General features: G+C 35.3%; 1 protein-coding gene across 1 annotated transcript in view; it reads right to left on the reverse strand.

Annotated features, from left to right (window-relative positions):
• The window catches only part of ABCD2 (ATP binding cassette subfamily D member 2), a 63,730-nt gene extending 45,047 nt beyond the window's left edge, over positions 1-18,683 (reverse strand). The window contains exons 1-5 of the mRNA XM_034646376.1: positions 17,557-18,683; positions 15,826-16,006; positions 6,915-7,036; positions 3,515-3,683; positions 2,560-2,654 (exon numbers count right to left, since the gene is read on the reverse strand). Of these exons, the coding sequence (XP_034502267.1) occupies positions 2,560-2,654; positions 3,515-3,683; positions 6,915-7,036; positions 15,826-16,006; positions 17,557-18,495 (1,506 nt within the window). The 5' untranslated portion in view covers positions 18,496-18,683. The remainder of the gene's footprint in view (positions 1-2,559; positions 2,655-3,514; positions 3,684-6,914; positions 7,037-15,825; positions 16,007-17,556) is intronic.
• Positions 18,684-18,933: the final 250 nt, after the last annotated feature.

The raw sequence follows: 18,933 nt of genomic DNA on the forward strand, positions 1-18,933 counted from the left end.
AATTAGGTAGTGAGGGGCGCCTGGGTGGCGCAGTCGTTAAGCATCTGCCTTCGGCTCTGGGCGTGCTCCTAGTGTTCTGGAATCGAGCCCCACATCAGGCTCCTCCGCTAGGAGCCTGCTTCTTCCTCTCCCACTCCCCCTGCTTGTGTTCCCTCTCTCGCTGGCTGTCTCTGTCAAATAAATACATAAATAAATAAAATCTTTAAAAAAAATTAGGTAGTGATAAATGCTATTATAATAGCAAAAGAAGAAAGATGCATTTGGGAAAGATGGTGACATTGTGGGGTTGGAGGCTGTGCGGGGTGGTGAGAAGAGCTTCTTTTAATTGGGTGGTCAAGAAAATCCTCTTTGAAGAGGTAATATTTCACCTGAGCCTGGGTGAGAAGAAAAAACCAGTCAGAGCTGGAGGAAGAGCATTTCAGGCCCTGGAGGCAGCTACCACAAGGATATGACAGGAGTGAGCTTGAGTCTAAACATTTTACCATAGATATTTTTTCTCCCTAATTGTAGCCAAACTGACAAGTTATTTTGGTAGAATAAAATTCAAAGAAAATCCTGGGAAGAACCCAAAAAGAATTAATTTTGTGATTTGCTGTGCTCTCTCACTAGAGAGGTTAAGGAAGTTTAATTTTGTAGAAGCATAAGTCCTTCCCAAATGATTTTTTTAAAGGTATGCGCCATGGCAAAAGGCATATTCACAAAATATTTTAATAGCATCATTCTCCGGAATTCTCAGAAATTTAACAAATTTTGAGTCATGATAGAAGCCTTTTTTTATGCTCAGTAAACAGCAAATGTGAAGCAAAAATATTCCCACATTAATTGTATTTTGTTCCAAACAGTTTTTAATTCCATAATGTCTACAAAAGGATGAGAACCTTTTCCTCTAGAAACCTGTTTGTCAATGCATACAGAGGAAACAGAACTTTTATTATATTTTAGGGACCTGACCCTTTAAATAAAACTCCCTGAGTCAGAAAAATACCAGTTATCATAAAGTATACTATATTAACATATATCTTTGTAGAACTTCAAAATTCATGATATTTTTTTTTAAAGATTTTATTTATTTATTTGACAGAGATAGAGACAGCCAGCGAGAGAGGGAACACAAGCAGGGGGAGTGGGAGAGGAAGAAGCAGGCTCATAGCGGAGGAGCCTGATGTGGGGCTTGATCCCTGGACCCTGGGATCACACCCTGAGCCGAAGGCAGACGCTTAACCGCTGTGCCACCCAGGCGCCCCTCAAAATTCATGATATTTTCATTAGATTAAGTATTTTAAAATTATTTTTTTATAAAAAATAAACTGAGCCCTGAATTTTTTCACAGAAAGAGTGTGAGGTATTCACAATAATGTAGTTAGTAGGTGGCAGAATTCAAGATTTACTCTATCTAATAAATGGAGCAATAAGAATTAATATTACAAAACCTAGCCTCACAAATTCTACATAAAAAGTCATAAATCGTAAATGGCTAAACTATTAATAAGTAATTAAACATTCCATGTATGCCTCTTCAAATGTTTTATTTCAAATCTACTTAAGATTATGGTACATCATTAGCACCTATTAGGTACTCATGGCCAGATCCAAATAATTAAATCACTCTGTAGGTCTATAAATGGAAAAATAAAGCCTAATCAAATTGTAGTTAAAACACAATTTCTCTTACATTTATTAACACAGAATCTCCCCATGTTTAGTACTTATCATCTTCCAGCCCCCTTATTCATTTGTAAACCCATCTTTAACAATTAAAGCTAGACTGAGGTACATACTAAAATCATTAGTGTATGTATTGCCATACTTGTAATTCTGTTACCAAGTCCAATCATGTCGTTGCTTGAACTACACTTAGATGCCTGAATTATAGTCATTTAGGCTTATCTGAAAATTATTGTGTACTTGAATTCCAAAATGTATGTTTTAATTTTACAATGCTTAAAATTAGGGCCTCAGGTTTGTTAAGCAATTTTTACATCTTGGTTTCTGTAGTCAAAACATAGAACAATAAATAACAAATATCTCTTATTCAAATATCTCTTATAACAAAACTAAAAACTAAATGCCACTCCATGAATCTTCTATTTTTTTCCAAATGGAAGATGTGATTATTGGAAATATAAATTAAATTTAGGTAATATTCAGTAATGGAAGTAAACTTGTGAAGGACTTCTTTCCTCATATTTTAGTAAATATATTACAATATAGGCTTTTATATTTTGAGTAATCCCTATAAGGAAAAAATTAATTTTATTTCCAGGTGTTAATTTCTGATGAATTTTTCTATTGTTCCCAAAAGTTACCTTGTATAGGCCCTCAGTGCACTGAGAAATTTTGATTTTCAACCTGGGAAAAAGCAGTAGAAATCAAATTTCTCTTTCTCTTTGCTTTCTGAGGAAGTAACTGCTTCTGTAATTGAGTCACTGTGCATACCTTTCTTGATTTCCCCTCCTTTCCATATGCTCCTCCAAGTATATAACATAAGGTACATGAATTCTGAGTTGTTTTGTATTAGTGTGATGGCAACAATCAGAAGATTCTTGAATATCATCTTACTTTAAAGTTTAGCCTGGAAGCCACCACTTCTCCCGTTGGTGTAATTATGGGAACATTTTCACAAATTATTCCATGATCCACATCAATAACTCTTCCTAAAAGTTAAGGAATATTTTAAGTTATAAAAGCCATTACATGTTGCATCTACATATAAAGAAAATTTAATGTAAATGTGGACATTCTGACACACATATTTGGAAAATCATTCTCAGAAACATGATTTTACAATAATCTAATGTCGATGTCATAATGAAAGCATGATGGGATAAACTCTATCTCATAGAACCCAGCCATATTCTTTACACATTCTTTACTTATTTCACTAAATTAACCTTTCCTACAGAAAAAAAAAAAAAAAACCATAGCGCTGCAAAAAGGGAATTAAGACAAGGAAGAGTACAATTTTAAAAAATGTGATAACCATGGGGCGCCCAGGTGGCTCAGTCATTAAGCGTCTGCCTTTGGCTCAGGTCATGATCCCAGGGTCCTGGGATCGAGCCCCCCATCCGGCTCCCTGCTCAGCGGGAAGCCTGCTTCTCCCTCTCCCACTCCCCCTGCTTGTGTCCCCTCTCTCACTGCCTTTCTGTCAAATAAATAAATAAAATCTTTAAAAAAAATGGGATAACCAAACAAGTTTAAAAACATGGAAGGATGAAGAACAATAAGATGTTAGCTCTAATTCTGTGTTTGAATTTTAAAAGCAAACAATTTGTTCTGCATATGGGTAGTTTCCAAAAATAATTCTAGAAATTTGTCCTAAATACTGTAGCATAATTTTTTTATGGCAATGTTAGTCACCACTCCTCAAATTGTGACACTAATTTTAGGAAGAACTGTTTAAATAAGCAAGTATTAGTTCTTTATAACTGTTAAAAGCTATCTTCTAGAAATGTTTGGTTTGGTTGCTAAAATAAACATTTAAATATAGGAAAATACAAAACATTTGATTCAATACCTTTGATCTCCAACGCATCACTAAGGGGTAACTCTATGTTAGCTCCATTCTTGCTGTGGCTTTCAGACTCTTGCAAGACAGCAGCTCTCTTATAAATGCCTCTTTTCACTTCATCAAAGACCCAAAACATATTGTACACTCGAGCAGTATAGCCTGCTAATTCTGTGATCTAAAACCAACACAGAGGGGTAAAATAGAGTTAATATACCCAAGATAGACTTTTTAAAAAAGATATGCAATCCTATCAGCTTCCTGATTTAATGTTAAAAATCTTATTTTACTATACATGAAAAAAAAAAATACGCCTGATATCAAGCTATCACAAGTAACAGTAAAAGGCTTACCCAGAGAGCAACATAGCAAGTCAATGTGAGTTTGATTGGAATTACAAAACCTGTAAAATATTACTTGTTCAAGCCAGGGTTCAAAATAAAATGTAAAGATTTCAGAATGTTAGTGAGGCCTCAAGATCTTTCAGTCAAATTTCTGATTTGGCTCCCTTTACAAGACACATTTCATCTCCAGAAAATAAGAAATTTTGCGAAAAGCTTAAGGTCATAATGATCCTTTGTTTTAGTATCTTTTTTAGATTTAAAAGAGAAGATTTTAAATGGAAGAAAAACACGTGTCTTTTTCTTATTATGAGATGAATGTTTCTGAGTCAAATTGATTGTCAACATCCCTAAGCTTTACCAAAGGAAATACCCATTAGAGGATATCAGTATTGAGAGTGAGCTCAGTGAAAAGCTTCAAATCCTTTTCAGTCCAAATCCCACCATTCAGCTTCTTTTCAAGCCAAGCATGATGTACATGCCCAAAGGAAAACATTAAATATGACTCTTATTCTAGGTGCGATTATAAAATGAGATCAATCTCTGCTTTAGTCCCTAAGGCTCAATCGAATGGGGTCTTGCTCTTACTCTGCCAGTTCTCCAATTTGGGTGGAATCTCCTGCCGATTCTCTGTTAAGAGAACACCTTGTTATCAGGGTAATGTGAAAGGTGACTCACCTCCCGTCAGGACCATCTTTCTCAGGGAAAAGGAAAGCACAAAAACCATTCCTTTTTAGGAATATTTACTAGGAAATTGGCACCAGTATGCAAGGCATGTCACTAATTAACTGTGGAATGATACCACAATGCTGATATTTGTGTAAGATCTATGTGTGTGCAAAACCTAAGCCATGAATGTGTAGGTGTTTTTATCAAAAGCCTCCCACCATATGTCTCCACTGTGTGAGAGGTCTGTCATTAGCATTGCATTTCTATATTTTAATGTTGTAACTATTTAAGGGGTAATTTCTAAAATGTTATCTTGAAGAATCTCTTGAGTTCCACAGTGGAGGAAACAGAGCTAAGAATTAACAAAATACAGATTCAAAAGAAACCGGGGTAAATGTATTTGCATAGAGAAAATAATCCAAAACTAAATGCATGGGTCAGCTAAGGAAAGGCAGGAGGCAATGAGTTAATACACTAGGATGCAGGATGGAGTGGGCAGAGTGTCTGAAAAAAACTGAGAACGTGACTGTGGGCAAATGACTTTGGGAAACACGGCAGGGAGTTTGCCCTGGGACTCTTATTCTGAAAAGGAATCTTGTTCCCTGTGGCACTAGCAGAGAGAAGGCTCAGTGCTTTCATGTGCTGTCACAGTGGTAATAAGATTCTTTAGAAGTGAGCATTCTATGATCCCAAGCACATTCAGGGAAAATAAAGCAAAATGCAATTATTTCTTGTATTGGATACAATGTGGAAAAACTAGTCAATATTCTTTCTGGGACTTAGCAAAGTATTTTAATATGAAATGGATAAAATTTTGATTTGTCACTTAATTTTAATAAGTGATTTATTACATCAAAAACCTATCCCTAAAACTGTATCTACAGATGATCAAAATTACTATTTGAAAAAATTTTTAAAAGATTTGTTTATTTATTTTAGAGAGAGTGAGAAAGAGAGAGAGAACACAAGCAGGGGCAGGGGCAGAGGGAGAGAGAGAGAGAGAGAATCCACAAGCTAACTCCCTGGTTGAGCGTGGAACCTGACATGGGGCTCGATCCCAGGACCCTGAGATCATGAACTGAGCTGAAACCAAGAGTCAGCCGCTTAACTGACTAAGTCACCTAGGCGCTCCTGAAAAAATTTTTAAAAACTGAGTTGTTTTGGTGTGTGGCCCTAAACAATTGGTTTTACTTTTTTAAAGAAACCCAATTCAATAAATCAATTTTTGAATGACACTGAAAACTTTGTGAGCAAATCGCAAACTTTGTTACTCTTTTATGTGGTCTATTCAAGGATGATTTAATTGGCAGATGAATTTATAATGATGCTCTGGTGATTCATATCGATATGAAAGCCACAAGAGTAATTAATGGTGAAAATGACTGGCCTTGGGAATATCGTATAATATCTGAAATAAATAATTTCTAATTTTAACCCTCTGATATCTACAAGTCTTATCACCATTCTTTCAGCAAGTCTGTCTTTACTACATGCAATATTTCAAGCATTAAAATGAATATTAAGGATGCAAACATGAGTAAACTGTTGTTGATTTCCACTCAGAGTCTGGTGCGGAGATGAGCAATTATAATGTTGTATTGCCCAGAACACAGAGAAGGAAGACCCAGACTTTGCAGGGAACGTGAGAAGAAAGTAGAATCACAAGAGGTTTTTATATGTGGTTGGTGAGGTTTGACTTGTCATGAAGGATGAGTAAAGGTTTGCAAGGTATATAAATATTATTGGCTAACAGTTACTGAGTTCCTAAATATGTGTTGTTTTAAATATTCTATATATATATTAACTCACAACAACCCTACCAAGTAATGCTATCACTATCTTCACCTTACAGACAAGGAAACATAGACAGATTAAGGATCTTGATCAAGTTCACATAATTTGCAAATACTGGAACAAGATTTTAAACGTAGGTGCTCTGGTTTAAAGTTTAAAAACAAATATGTTGTACTACAGACAGGAAAAGAGGAGTTACAATTAAGAGTGTAAAAAGTAGGGGCGCCTGGGTGGCACAGCGGTTAAGCGTCTGCCTTCGGCTCAGGGCGTGATCCCGGCGTTATGGGATCGAGCCCCACATCAGGCTCCTCTGCTATGAGCCTGCTTCTTCCTCTCCCACTCCCCCTGCTTGTGTTCCCTCTCTCGCTGGCTGTCGCTATCTCTGTCGAATAAATAAATAAAACCTTTAAAAAAAAAGAGTGTAAAAACTAGAGTATTAGCAGCAATACACGGGAGTTGCTGCCCTTTGTCTTGATTATACTCTTAGGAATTTTTAGTAGAGAAAAGATATGTTTCCAAAATGCTAAGTATATCTGATAATTTACATTTTTCTTGATTTTCTTATGTATTATTTTAATCAAATTGACAACAAGAAATGCCAGTACCTCTTTGTATGAAGACATAATCCTTTCAATAGCATCAGCTCCAGAGGCCAATAAATTTCGAGCAGTGGTAAAGGCTTCTGTCCGTTCACTAACCATTGCTTGTTTTTGGCCATCCTCTAGATCTAAAAGCAAATTACAAAACTATTGAGTTTTTTCAGGTGACTGTTTTATTTTTACAAAAGAAATTGCAGCTAAAAAACCCACATGTAAATATTTCATTAGTATCAGCAATTTCCTAGAAATTTAATGAATTATTGAAAATATAAAATTTGTTCCAGATTTTATTTAAGGCTTCCTTTTTTTAAATTATTTTTCTAGGAGGAGAGTTAAAACACTTAATTAACAACTAAGACTATTTTCATTTAGCATTCTTTTAACCCTTTCCAAATTCAACTCTCTGCCCCTCCTGTGGCTAGGCAATAAAATACTACTGATTTGGTCAAGAAAATACTAATAACTGGAATATAAGCAAATATTTCTAGTGTGGTTCCTTCAACAGAACTGTACATTAGCTGACCTTCATAATCTAGACTCAGTTTATCTGTTTCACCCAAACTGCACCTACATTCCACAGCACCTCAAACAAGCCATACTCTCTTTATCCTTTGGGATTTGCATATACCATTTCTTCTGACTCTAATCTACTTCCCTTCCTTTTTTGCCAAGTTCTTTCTTCAAGAAAGTTAGCTCTTTAATACAGGTTTCCCTGGAAAACCTTGTCTGGCTTTTCCAATGGACTACAAAGTCCTTAAAGATAAAGACCATGTTTTGTATTCTTTATTCCCGGTACAAAGCAGAGTGTCTAGGACGTAGTACTCCTGAATGTATACTGAATGAATGCATGGATAAGTAAATGGATAGATGGATGAAGATCCTTAATTACCGTCAATGCAGAATTATGGTCAAGAGTAGGAGTTAGACTAGGTTTCAGTCCAGGCTCTACCACTTATTGACAAATGGTAAGACAAGTAGAACAAGCCAATTATCTTTTCCATGCCTATTTTCTCATGTGTAAATGAGGCAATTAATACTACTATTTGAAACCATTCTATCTCAGAGGATTGTTGTGGGGCTTAAAGGTGAAACACAAATGAAGTATTAGCCTAATCCATGGCCTATAATAAGTGCTCTAAATATTAGCTGTTATTACTTTCTCTGGTAATTATTGTTATTATTGCATATGTACTCAATTTAGTCTTATTCTTCTAAATTATTCTCCCCAGTCATTACTTTAAACTTCCCATCAATATGATTCTCTCTTTGGTTCTTCGATAAATTATCTCCAAAGTTCTAAATTAAATACTGTGACTTGATGAAAGTATTAGAATGATTTGATAGCCATTGGCCCATTTTGATACATTTCTCTCTGGTTCATCTCAGTGTGAAGATTTTTTGTTTTTGTTTTCTATAACAATGCAGATATTTAACTTGTGCCCTCCTGGGACTACCAGATAGTTTTACCTTTACCTGCTCATAAACAGTTCAGCTGAGTTTGAAAGGGATCCATGCATAATACAAGGTAAAATGTGATTTTCAGCTCTTTCCTTAGGGGCCTCACAGTTTGGTAGGAGAGGGAAGACAAGTTCTCAAATAACTGTGCAGAGCAGCCTATGATGAGAGTTAACATGAAGTATTTGCAGAGGCAAAAATCATTTCTTGGTGCAAGAGACAGGAAATGCTTCCTGGCGCAGCGTACTGTGAGAGAGGCCTTGAAGATGATGTACAATTTTAATAGACCACAAGTACGGCATAAGCAATGGCACAGAGAAAGGAAATTTCAGACAATGCCAATTGAATGATAAATAGCCTAGTCATGTTACAGTATGGGTGGTGTCAAGCACAGATTTCACTTGAGTATCAGAATCACCGTGTGTTCATGGGGACCTTTTATGAAAGTCCAATATGGCCCCTCCTAGAGCTACTGTCAATCACTGCTCTAGGAGCAACCGTTAGTTCCCTTGAAGTTAGTTAGTTTCCCTCAGAGTGGAAAAAAAAAAAAAGGCTCTGAGTGCTGGTAGAAGTGAGGAGTGAAAGATGTGACTGGATAAATAGACTGGGAACAGAATGTAGATATTCTTAAACACATTTAAATGTGTGATAAAATTTAGATAGCCACAAAAAAATTACCGAAGGATTCTCAGCAAGCTACCCAAATAATGAATTGCTGTATCAGTTAAAGTTCTAAGAATAGTTTTGGCTCATAGAGAATCTGGCTGATGATCTAAAATAATTATGGAATTTTATGAATCTGGGTTAAAAGGGGTTTGAGTAGCAGCTTGAATCGACAGCCTCTGTTAAGAAGGAAAAACACGAGCACAGATGGACGTGTGTTTGATATGGCACGGTACTTTCCCTGTTGCTTGGGCAGATTAATGCCTACTGGGTTTTCTTCATGCTTTTAGCAACAAAATTACGAATAGCTGTGAACAGATTTCATCTGACTTTTATTCTACTGGTTGTTTTTTGGCAGGTACTATGAGAACAGTGCCCATAGTATTTTGTCATGCACACAACAGCCAACTGCATAACCTCTATGAAAAAGCCAGATTGCTTAGTTTCAGAATATAAATTCATGACCTCAGACACTTATTTATTTTGTACCATAGGTCAACACATTTTATTTTCCTCACCAAATATTTTAAATATTTTGCCGAATGCTTCTCATTTAAAGATGTAATATTTAACATTAGATCTGCTCATTTTACTGCTACTTTTCAGCTCTGCTAATAAAAAGTATTATATTGAAAATGGTGACATCTGTTGTTATTCACTGAAAAGGTGAGAAAGGGTTTAGAAACTAAGGTTATGTTATTATACACTTGTCAAAACCCATGCAAGTGTACAAAGCAAAGAATAAACCCTAATGTGAACTGTGCACTCCAGTTAATAATGCATGCGTATTGATTCATCAGTTGTAACAAATGTACCACACAAATACAAGATGTAAATAATGGGAGAAATTGTGGGAGAGAGGGGATATTTGGAACTCTTTGTGCTTTCTCATCAATTTTTCCTTAAACCTAAAACTGCTCTAAGAAAATTAAGTCTATTGATTTTTTTTTAAAAATGAAAAAAAAGGTAAGTTATTCCTCTGTGCTTTTTCTTTGGACTTATAATCTGAGTTTATTTCTTTTCATTTGCATTTTACCTTTATCGCCTTGACAAATCTCAGCAAAAACTAATGGTCTTCCCCTACCTCATAACATATATAAATATCAAATCTAATTGGATTGAAGGTCCCCATGTGAAATGAAAAACCAATAAATTTCTAGAAGATAAAATAGTAAAGTATCTTCATTGGCCTTGGATTAGGCAAGTATTTCTTAAATAAGACATAAAACCACTAACTGTACACACAAAATGATTGATAAACTGAACTGTGTTAAAATTATGAACTCCTCTTATACACTGTTAAGAGACTGAAAAAATAAGAATAGAGTGGGAAAATTAGTATCTGAGATTGCGTGTGGGTATGTCTGATGAAAGTCACATTACAGAGTAGGAAAGAGCTTTTACAAATCAATAAAAAAAACCAGATAAATCCATTTAAAAGTGAACCAAAAACTCATTGCTACTTCATAAGAAAAGCTATCTAAATGGTGAATAAACAAAAACTACTTAATCTTATTACCCATCAGAAAAATGCAAATTAAAACCACAATGATGTACCACTATGCACTCTTGAGAACATTAAATTGAAAAAGACTGACATCAAATATTGACAAATGTTTGTGGAGCAACTAGAACTCTCATATGTATTGTATGATATTACTTATACAAGTTTCAAACCCAGCAAACACTAACAAATGGTTAGTAAAATAATGATATTTACTTCATCTTTACTGTGGCATGTTGGGGGCAAGAGTAAGTGGGGATGGGATAGTGGGCTGAGGATGGGGGTAAAACTGGAAGGACACAGAGTTTCTGGGATGAAGGTATGTTTCTATTTTTGGTGAGTGGTGGTTATGTGTATGTGTTAACTTTGTGGCAGTTCATTCATTGAGTGGTACACTAACGGCAGAGTCCTAGGGTCCTTTATGGCCTGTACGTTATACTTGAAAAATTACAGCTACCTAGCATAGCTATGTAATAGGGATAACTATTTACAACTAAAAAGTACGTCTTTCATATGTTTTTCTAATTATTGTTACAATAATTGGTCAACAGGAGAAGAAGTATATCCAAATTGACCCATAATATAAAATTATATTCCAATAATTTGACATTAGAATATGAGACACTAACACAGCAGGCATTATGGATATAGTCTTGTTGGAGGTACATTTTAGGAATAAAAAACGTCACCCTGTTACTAGGTGATGATCGAATTTAGTTCCATTCTTAAGAACAGTGTCTCTCAGTTGCTACTTTTGATGTGCCACCTTACTCTAGCAGACCACCCACAGACAGACACCATTGGCAGTGCTAGCGGCTTAGATGCTTTCTTCCCTATTAATGTCTGTGATAAGGTCTGGCAGGAGGGACCTATAAACAGTTTTCTTTGGCCTTACCCAGAACTATTCTTGATATGAAGAAAAGAAAAGTGGCCTATACAATTAAAAAAATTGAGATAATACCAGATGGCCAATAGACACAGAAAAGATGCTCAATCACTCATTTGCAGGGAAATGCAAATCAAAACTACAATGAGGTATCACCTCACACCTACTAGAATGGCTAAAACCCAAAACACAAGAAACAACAAGTGTTGGCAAGGATGTGGAGAAAAAGGAACTCTCATGCGCTGTTGGGGGAAGGCAAACTGGCGCAGCCACTGTGGAAAACAGTGTGGAGGTTCCTCAAAAAATTAAAAATAGAACTACCATATGATCTAGTTATTTTACTTAAAGAATACAAAAACACTAATTCAAAGGGATACATGAACCCCTATATTTATGGCAGCATTATTTATAATAGCCAAAATATGGTATTGATGAATTGGATTGATCAATTGATGATCAATTGATGAACAGATAAAAAAGATGTAGTATACATACACAATGGAATATTATTCATCCCAAAGAAAGAATGAAATCTTGCCATTTGCAACAACATGGATAGAGCTAGAGATTATAATGCTAAGCGAAATGAGTCAGTCAGAGAAAGACAAATACCATATGATTTCACTCATGTGGCATTTAAGAAACAAAACAAATGAGTAAAGGAAAAAAAAAGAAAGAGAGAGAGACAACCAAGAAACAGACTCTTAACTATAATGGTTATCAGAGGGGAGGTGGGTAGGGGGGATGTGTGAGATAGGTGATGGGGATTAAGGAATGCGCTTGCTTTGGTGAGCACTAGGTGATGTATGGAATAGTTGAATCACAATATCGTACATCTGAAACTAATATAACACTATGTTAACTATACTGGAACTTAACATTAAAAAAAAATGAGATGATAGCTCCCACGTAACTCTTTTCTTCATATAATTTCAATCTCTCTCTCAATATAAAAAAGGCAGAAACATCCTCTAAAAATACGAAATAGAAAATATACATAATTAACTATTTCAGTGCCTCTTTTTCAACCATCTGGTTACATGATTACTTAGTGTCAATCTAATTTAAATGCCTTCTAGAGCAAGTTCCAATATAGCTAATATGGAGGCAGCATGGTGAAGGGGAAAAAGGCAGTGCACTAGGAATTATATAGTGTCTTCTATCCTCAGGGCTTCCATTAACCATCTGTGTGACTGTAGGCAATTCTGGGGCTCTAGACTAGAAGGCTTGGACGCTCCTCTTCTGATGTGAAAATGGCATGATTCCATATGCAATTTCATAATGTGAACTTGAATATAAACATAATCCTGTCCTTACCATAAGATTTCACTTAAAGTTGTAGGTAAATGGTATAACAAAACTACTAGAGAACGATTTTTCTTTTCTCCTCCAAAAAAAAAAAAAGGAAAAGAAAAGAAAAATTATGCTCTTCCACCTATTGACATTTTCACCTCGGATTTGCTAATCATTTCCAAATGCCTTGCTCCTTTAACTACAATAACCATGCCAGGGAACATCTATTGAGCATTTCTTATGAGGCAGGCAATATTCTAAGTTTTACATAAGTCATCTTCTTTTATCCTTGTAACCAGCCTGCTATAATTTCCCCCATTTGGCAATGAGAAAATTGAAGCACAGAAAGGTTAAATGATTTGCCCATAGTCACAGTCTTACGTAGTAAACAAAAGAACCAGAATTTGAACCCAGAACATGACTCCAATGCCCACATGGTAAGACTATAGTAAATATTAACAATTGCTTCCACCTAAGTTTTTATTATTTGCCAAGGACTGTTTCAAAGCACATTAAATACTTTATACATAATTTCATAACAATTCTGTGAGATATATAATCTTATCCCTGTAGTTATGATGGGAAAACTGGGACATAAAAAGCTTATGTAACTTTCTCAAGGATGGGTAAGTATTAAATAGCAGAGTCAAAATTTGAACAGTGCCCTACTTCTTTTTTATCTATTCTTTTCTTTCTTTTCTCTATCCTACATTTTCTCCTTTTCTCTTTGCCATACCTCTTTTATTCACCCATTTTTTCCCATGTATTTTTGTCTAAAATGCACAGTATCAGGTGCTTGATTCATCTCTAACATTAGAGACAATGCAAGGCATATGTGTAAATTAAGATTGAAGACAAGATTAGAATATAGGGTATGTAATTCCAAGACCTCAAAGACCTATCATTATCTAAAAAAAAAAAGTAATTTTACCTGAGTAGAATGGTAACTTAATATTTTCATGTGTTTAATTATTGTAGGTCAAATATATTTAGTAAAAATATGCATAGAAACATTATAAGCATACATGTAGTAACTTTAGAAATTACAGAAGATAGTGAAGTTTACTCTCATTATGTTGACATACGAATTCATTTTTTGTCTGTGTAATTGTCATATTGCTTCTCTTTGTATAAAATTTTCTTCTGAAAGGAAGCTTTAAGAATTACTTGGTTCATTTGCACAAATATAATTATTATCATAATTTCTATTTAAAAATTTTTATGTTGTCTCTTTAGTTTAGTAAGATACTATCAGGATTTATAGGATTTATTTTTAAACATCTTATTACATCACCTACAGAAGTAAGATTGTTAGACTCTTTGCATACACTGTTTACTTCTAACTGGTCTCTGTGGGGTTAATTTGTCACCAGTAATAGTTGCATTTTCTCTGTTCTGTGGTGAATGCTTCAGGGTTTTCTAATAAGACCAGCGCTTCCAATGACTAACATAACTACACCATAATCTTGTCATTGGGGTTATCTCTAATATATATTCCAAATGAAACTTTTAACCATAAATTTAAAGAGACTCACTATGAATATCTGATGATTTTGTCAAGTTTCTTAGTAAAACTAATCTTAAGACCATAGGTTTTTAAGTTGTCTTTTTTTTCTCTAATACTCTTTTGAAAAAGTAATTATTTCATTATGGAAGGATTAAATCTGAAAGTATTATTACTAACAATGACTTTTTCAATATAAACTTATTAAAATGATTACAAAACAAAATATGAAAACAGATAAAATTTAGTTTTCCTAGCGATCTAAATACACTGGCTATCAGTTAAGTTGTGGAATATATTTGGTATATGTATAGTACTCAACACTAAGGGACTGACAAATCTTAATTTACTAGAGTGAACAATTTTAGGTTAAGAAAGACTCAAATTTGACAAATATTTTTGTAAGAATTGGTTAAAGCACTTTTTCAATATAGTAAAGAAAAGGTAATATTATACTTGTTTTTATTAGATGACTTCAAACAAATAGCTACTGATTCTCAATTCTATACCAAAAATAACTGTAATATGGTGTGAATTCTGTTACACTATTTTAGTGCTGCCTTTGTTTTCTAGGTAATAATTGTCACCATATGTCAAGAACATCAAGAGTATACTCTGTACTTTATAAGCATTACTTTACTAAATCCTCACAACAGCTCTCTGAAGTAGCCTTTCTGATTTTCACTTTATAGGTGAGGAAACTGATTTTTAGGAAGTTTAATTAACATGCCTACAAAGACCATGCTTTTCTCTAGCACATTCAACACCAAGGCCAATTTTGGTCAAGTGGTTTTTAAAAAGGAGGGAGAATATTTTATTTTGGAGGAAGAGCAGAAAAATGATGCTTCTTTAATTAATTCCCCCATCCTTGTCAATTACAACCCAAACTCCCATCTTAGGTTTTATACAACATTTTAATGTGGTCCTTCTTGCCCTTATCTTTTTTAGTTATTCCAAAGGATGAAAATGTTGGTTAAAACCACTGAGATAGTGACAGAATAGAATTAGATGCCTGGAACTTGTTAAGCCCTACCTCCACAGTGCCACTAAATCCCGCTACATAGGATATTATCTGTATTACCTACAAGTAGAGGAGAGCTTGTTCCATGGCATGAAGCATTCCCTGAAATAATATTCCTGGTTCCCTCATGTAGTCAATCAGTTCTTCAAATCACTAATCAGGGCTGATCCAGTTATAGAATATTTATAGACTAAGAGTGCAGAATGTACAGAACTGAAGTTTACAACACATGGGGAGAACTTGTATAATACTCTTTTTGAAGGTATTAATTTATTTTGAATTTAAATGCAAACTAAAGAATCATTGTGTGTTAGGCAGAATAATTAAAAGTGCTCAAGGCTAAGTCCCAGACACACTGCATCAGAGATCTTTGAAATATCTCAGAACTAGAAAGGTGTTTTGAGCCACTTGTCATTTTTTTTTAATATTGCTGATCTTATTATTGGATGTCGCAAGGTCTGCCATTGTTTCTGACCAATAATGACCATAGAATAACTGCATACACAGTTTCTCTCACACAAAACCAGCAGTGACAGCTTCAGGAGAACTAATTTTAAACATATACTTGAGATTGAGCATAAATGTCGTTACCACCATCTGCAAAGCCAGCTGCGGTGATAATAGGTACAGCCACCATAACCAGTCCACTGCTGCTCCAAACGTACTTCATCAAGAATTGCTCTATCATGACGTACCACAAACGTTTGGATAAAATGAGGTTCATCTGCTCTGCTAAAGCTTTGTAACTTTTCTGGAGTTGCTTCATTTCTACCTATGGAGGGAAGAAGAGATAAGAATTAACCTAGCAGGAACTATAAAATTAAATATTATATGTTTGAGGACTTTCAAATATATAAGCATATATATTTTATTTTACTTAGTATAGTATTATCTATGATTCTAACAACCAATAAACAGATCGATATCAGGATTAGCCATTATTATCTAGTTTTGGCCACACCTGTATTATTTTTAAAAAATCATAATGCTCAGTCAATATGATGTTAAGTATAAAATACATATAAGTGATTTATAATTATGACTTCAAAATTATATGTGTAAGATGTTAAAATTAAATAATATCCTGTAAGACATGAATAAACCATGTTAAAACCTTATCTTCTTTGATCAAACCAAAAACATCTAAAAATAAAGACATGACACATATATGTGTAATTAACTCCACTTCTGAACTCAATTTACTGGATTTTCTCTTAAATGCAAGAAGCCTACAGGATGCTATAATTTACATCACTGAGTTCAATGATTCAAGAGGAATGACCAATCAGTATGGTTACTATAACACATGAGACCAATTTTCAAGTGGGATTAGAAGTCCTAAATTTGCTTTAAATTTTCTTCTTCAGGTTGCTACTACTTCAGAATTTTTTTTGTAATTGATGATGCTTCAAAAATTAAATAATTCTATTTGGTAATTAAAATTCCATTTTCAGCTTCAGAATTCCTTAATATGTCATTTGCAAATTCATTTGTATTAAGATTTCAGATGCATCACCTTAAAAATTTCCATCATAGTTAATATTCTGAAGTTACTTTAACGCACTGCAAGCTTATGTAATTAGGCTAACTATTTTAGGGACCTACTTAATGTTGAAAATCTTTAATATTTAAAAATAACATTCTGGAACTCCTTTTCTCATCCTCATTTCTTCTCTAATCTTAGCTTTTCCCTCAAAGCTAGGCAAAATTTCATTTCATTGCCTCTTTTTATTTGTGTCAAAATATGGTGCTGAACATTAACTAAGAGTAATGCAAATGCTGTTTGTGAGACACATTCTCCTGCAATTCTTAGGACTGAGGTCACTCCATTGATCAGATATGCAAAATTGTCAAACTTGTCTTTCATGTGAAAGCATGTTTTTTTTCCCTTCTTGAAAAACAAAGGAACAAGAACAAGAATACCATCCTAAATTTTCCAACCTAGTGGAAATGTGTTTACTGAGTTCCAAACAAAAATTTTCTTCTAATGCTCTAGGACCAACCAGTTAGAATTTAAGTTTTACGAAAATGTTTTGGAGATAATTCTGAACATATTTGGGTAACTGAGGCTAAGTAGACTATTTTTCAGATTGCTGAAAATCTTATTCCCATGAAACTTCAGAAAAGTTTGCACTCCACAGTTCTTAACAGATTGTAATTAAAAAGGTAAGGAAGCATATATTTCAAAACAGGTTTAGATGTCATAGAAATCTAAAACGCTAAAGAAGTGGGTCCATCAACAGGACAACAGATGGTATCTAGCACTGCAGTGGCAGCTGGATGAGTCTCACATTTCACTCATCACCTTAATTTCTGTCTTACCTTATGTCCTCTGTAAAAGGCAATTTCTTCGACATTGGCTATAATTCTGGAGTGCACATACCGCAAATGGCCTTTTCTGTGAGCTTCTTCAGCCACCAATTTACCAAATTTGGGAGAGCAGGCTTTCAAAACTTTAGCAGTAGCATATACCACAAGTCCTGCTAGTAGGGTGGGCCCAATTGGGCTCGCTCCTCGGGATGTAGCAGTCTGGATAAGCGTATAGGAGGTCAGGATTACATCTAAAATAGGCTTGGTCAGATTGGAATATAAGTGAGCCACAGATTGGGAGAACATCATAATATCCTCAGTAAGAGATTGGTCAGGGTTTGCCAGCCTCCCATCCATGTTGATCACCTTATAATAAGTCTGATTTGTAAAATAGGTTTCATAGGCATGGTCTACCAGGCGAGTTCTGAAGGCCAAAGCCAGTTTGCACTCCAGGTACCTGATTGCACTGTTAACAAAGGTGGCAGGGATGGCAATCATAAGCCACTTGATTAATTTGATGATGAAAGTCCGAGGCTTCTTTTCCACGATGCTTTTCACAATTTTTCCATCCAGACCAGCCACATAGATAGACAGAAAGGTTCTTGAGATTAGAGCCACCGAGTGGAGGCAGAGCCAGCCTGTTTCAGTGGTCACAAGTTTTGGAAAGAGAATTTTCCGAAGTTCTAGCAGCTGTTTGAAAAAATCTGCATTCACTCCAGGACAAGGTTTTTTACAAATGTTCTCGGTGCAATGCAGTATTTCTCTGTTCTCTGCAGCCGGATAAACTGCTTCTTTTTTCTTCCTGTGGCCAGATTGCTTTAAACGCTTGCCAATGATGGGATACAGTGTTTTCAGAGCATATGCCGCAGCCACCAGGCAGGCAGCCCTTTTAGCAGCACTCGATCTGGTCCATTTCACCCGATCAGCTGCTGCATTTAGCATATTTGTCATTTTCCCAGTTACCCAAACAGGCTTCAAAAAGAATTGGTTTTATAAGATCATGCTCCACGGGAATCCCCAGCAAATGTTTCAGTAAGTCCTACAGCGTTCCATAATCTGCAGCATTTCTCCTCTTCTGTTTTTTGTTTTTGTTTTTGCTTTAATTTTGCTCTGCTGTGACAGATGCAGCAGAGCTCAGAGTCCAAGGCATCTACGGGGATGAATCCCTCGGAAGCTCAAGCTGCATCAAGCCGCCCCAGGCTCCTCCCTCTGGGCTCCTCATTGGCTGGGAGAGCGGTGGGACCTTGGAATCCTCGCTGCCTCCCTTTGAACCTTGAAAATGAGGAGAGCAAAACGAATTACATCTTTAAGCAGGAATTCAAAGAGTTAAACGTCTATTTTAGGAGAGGTCGAATCAGGGCAGCTGCTGGCGACAAAACCTGGCCTAGC

This window comes from Ailuropoda melanoleuca, chromosome 16 (genome assembly GCF_002007445.2).
Source record: "Ailuropoda melanoleuca isolate Jingjing chromosome 16, ASM200744v2, whole genome shotgun sequence".
NCBI lineage: Eukaryota > Metazoa > Chordata > Mammalia > Carnivora > Ursidae > Ailuropoda > Ailuropoda melanoleuca.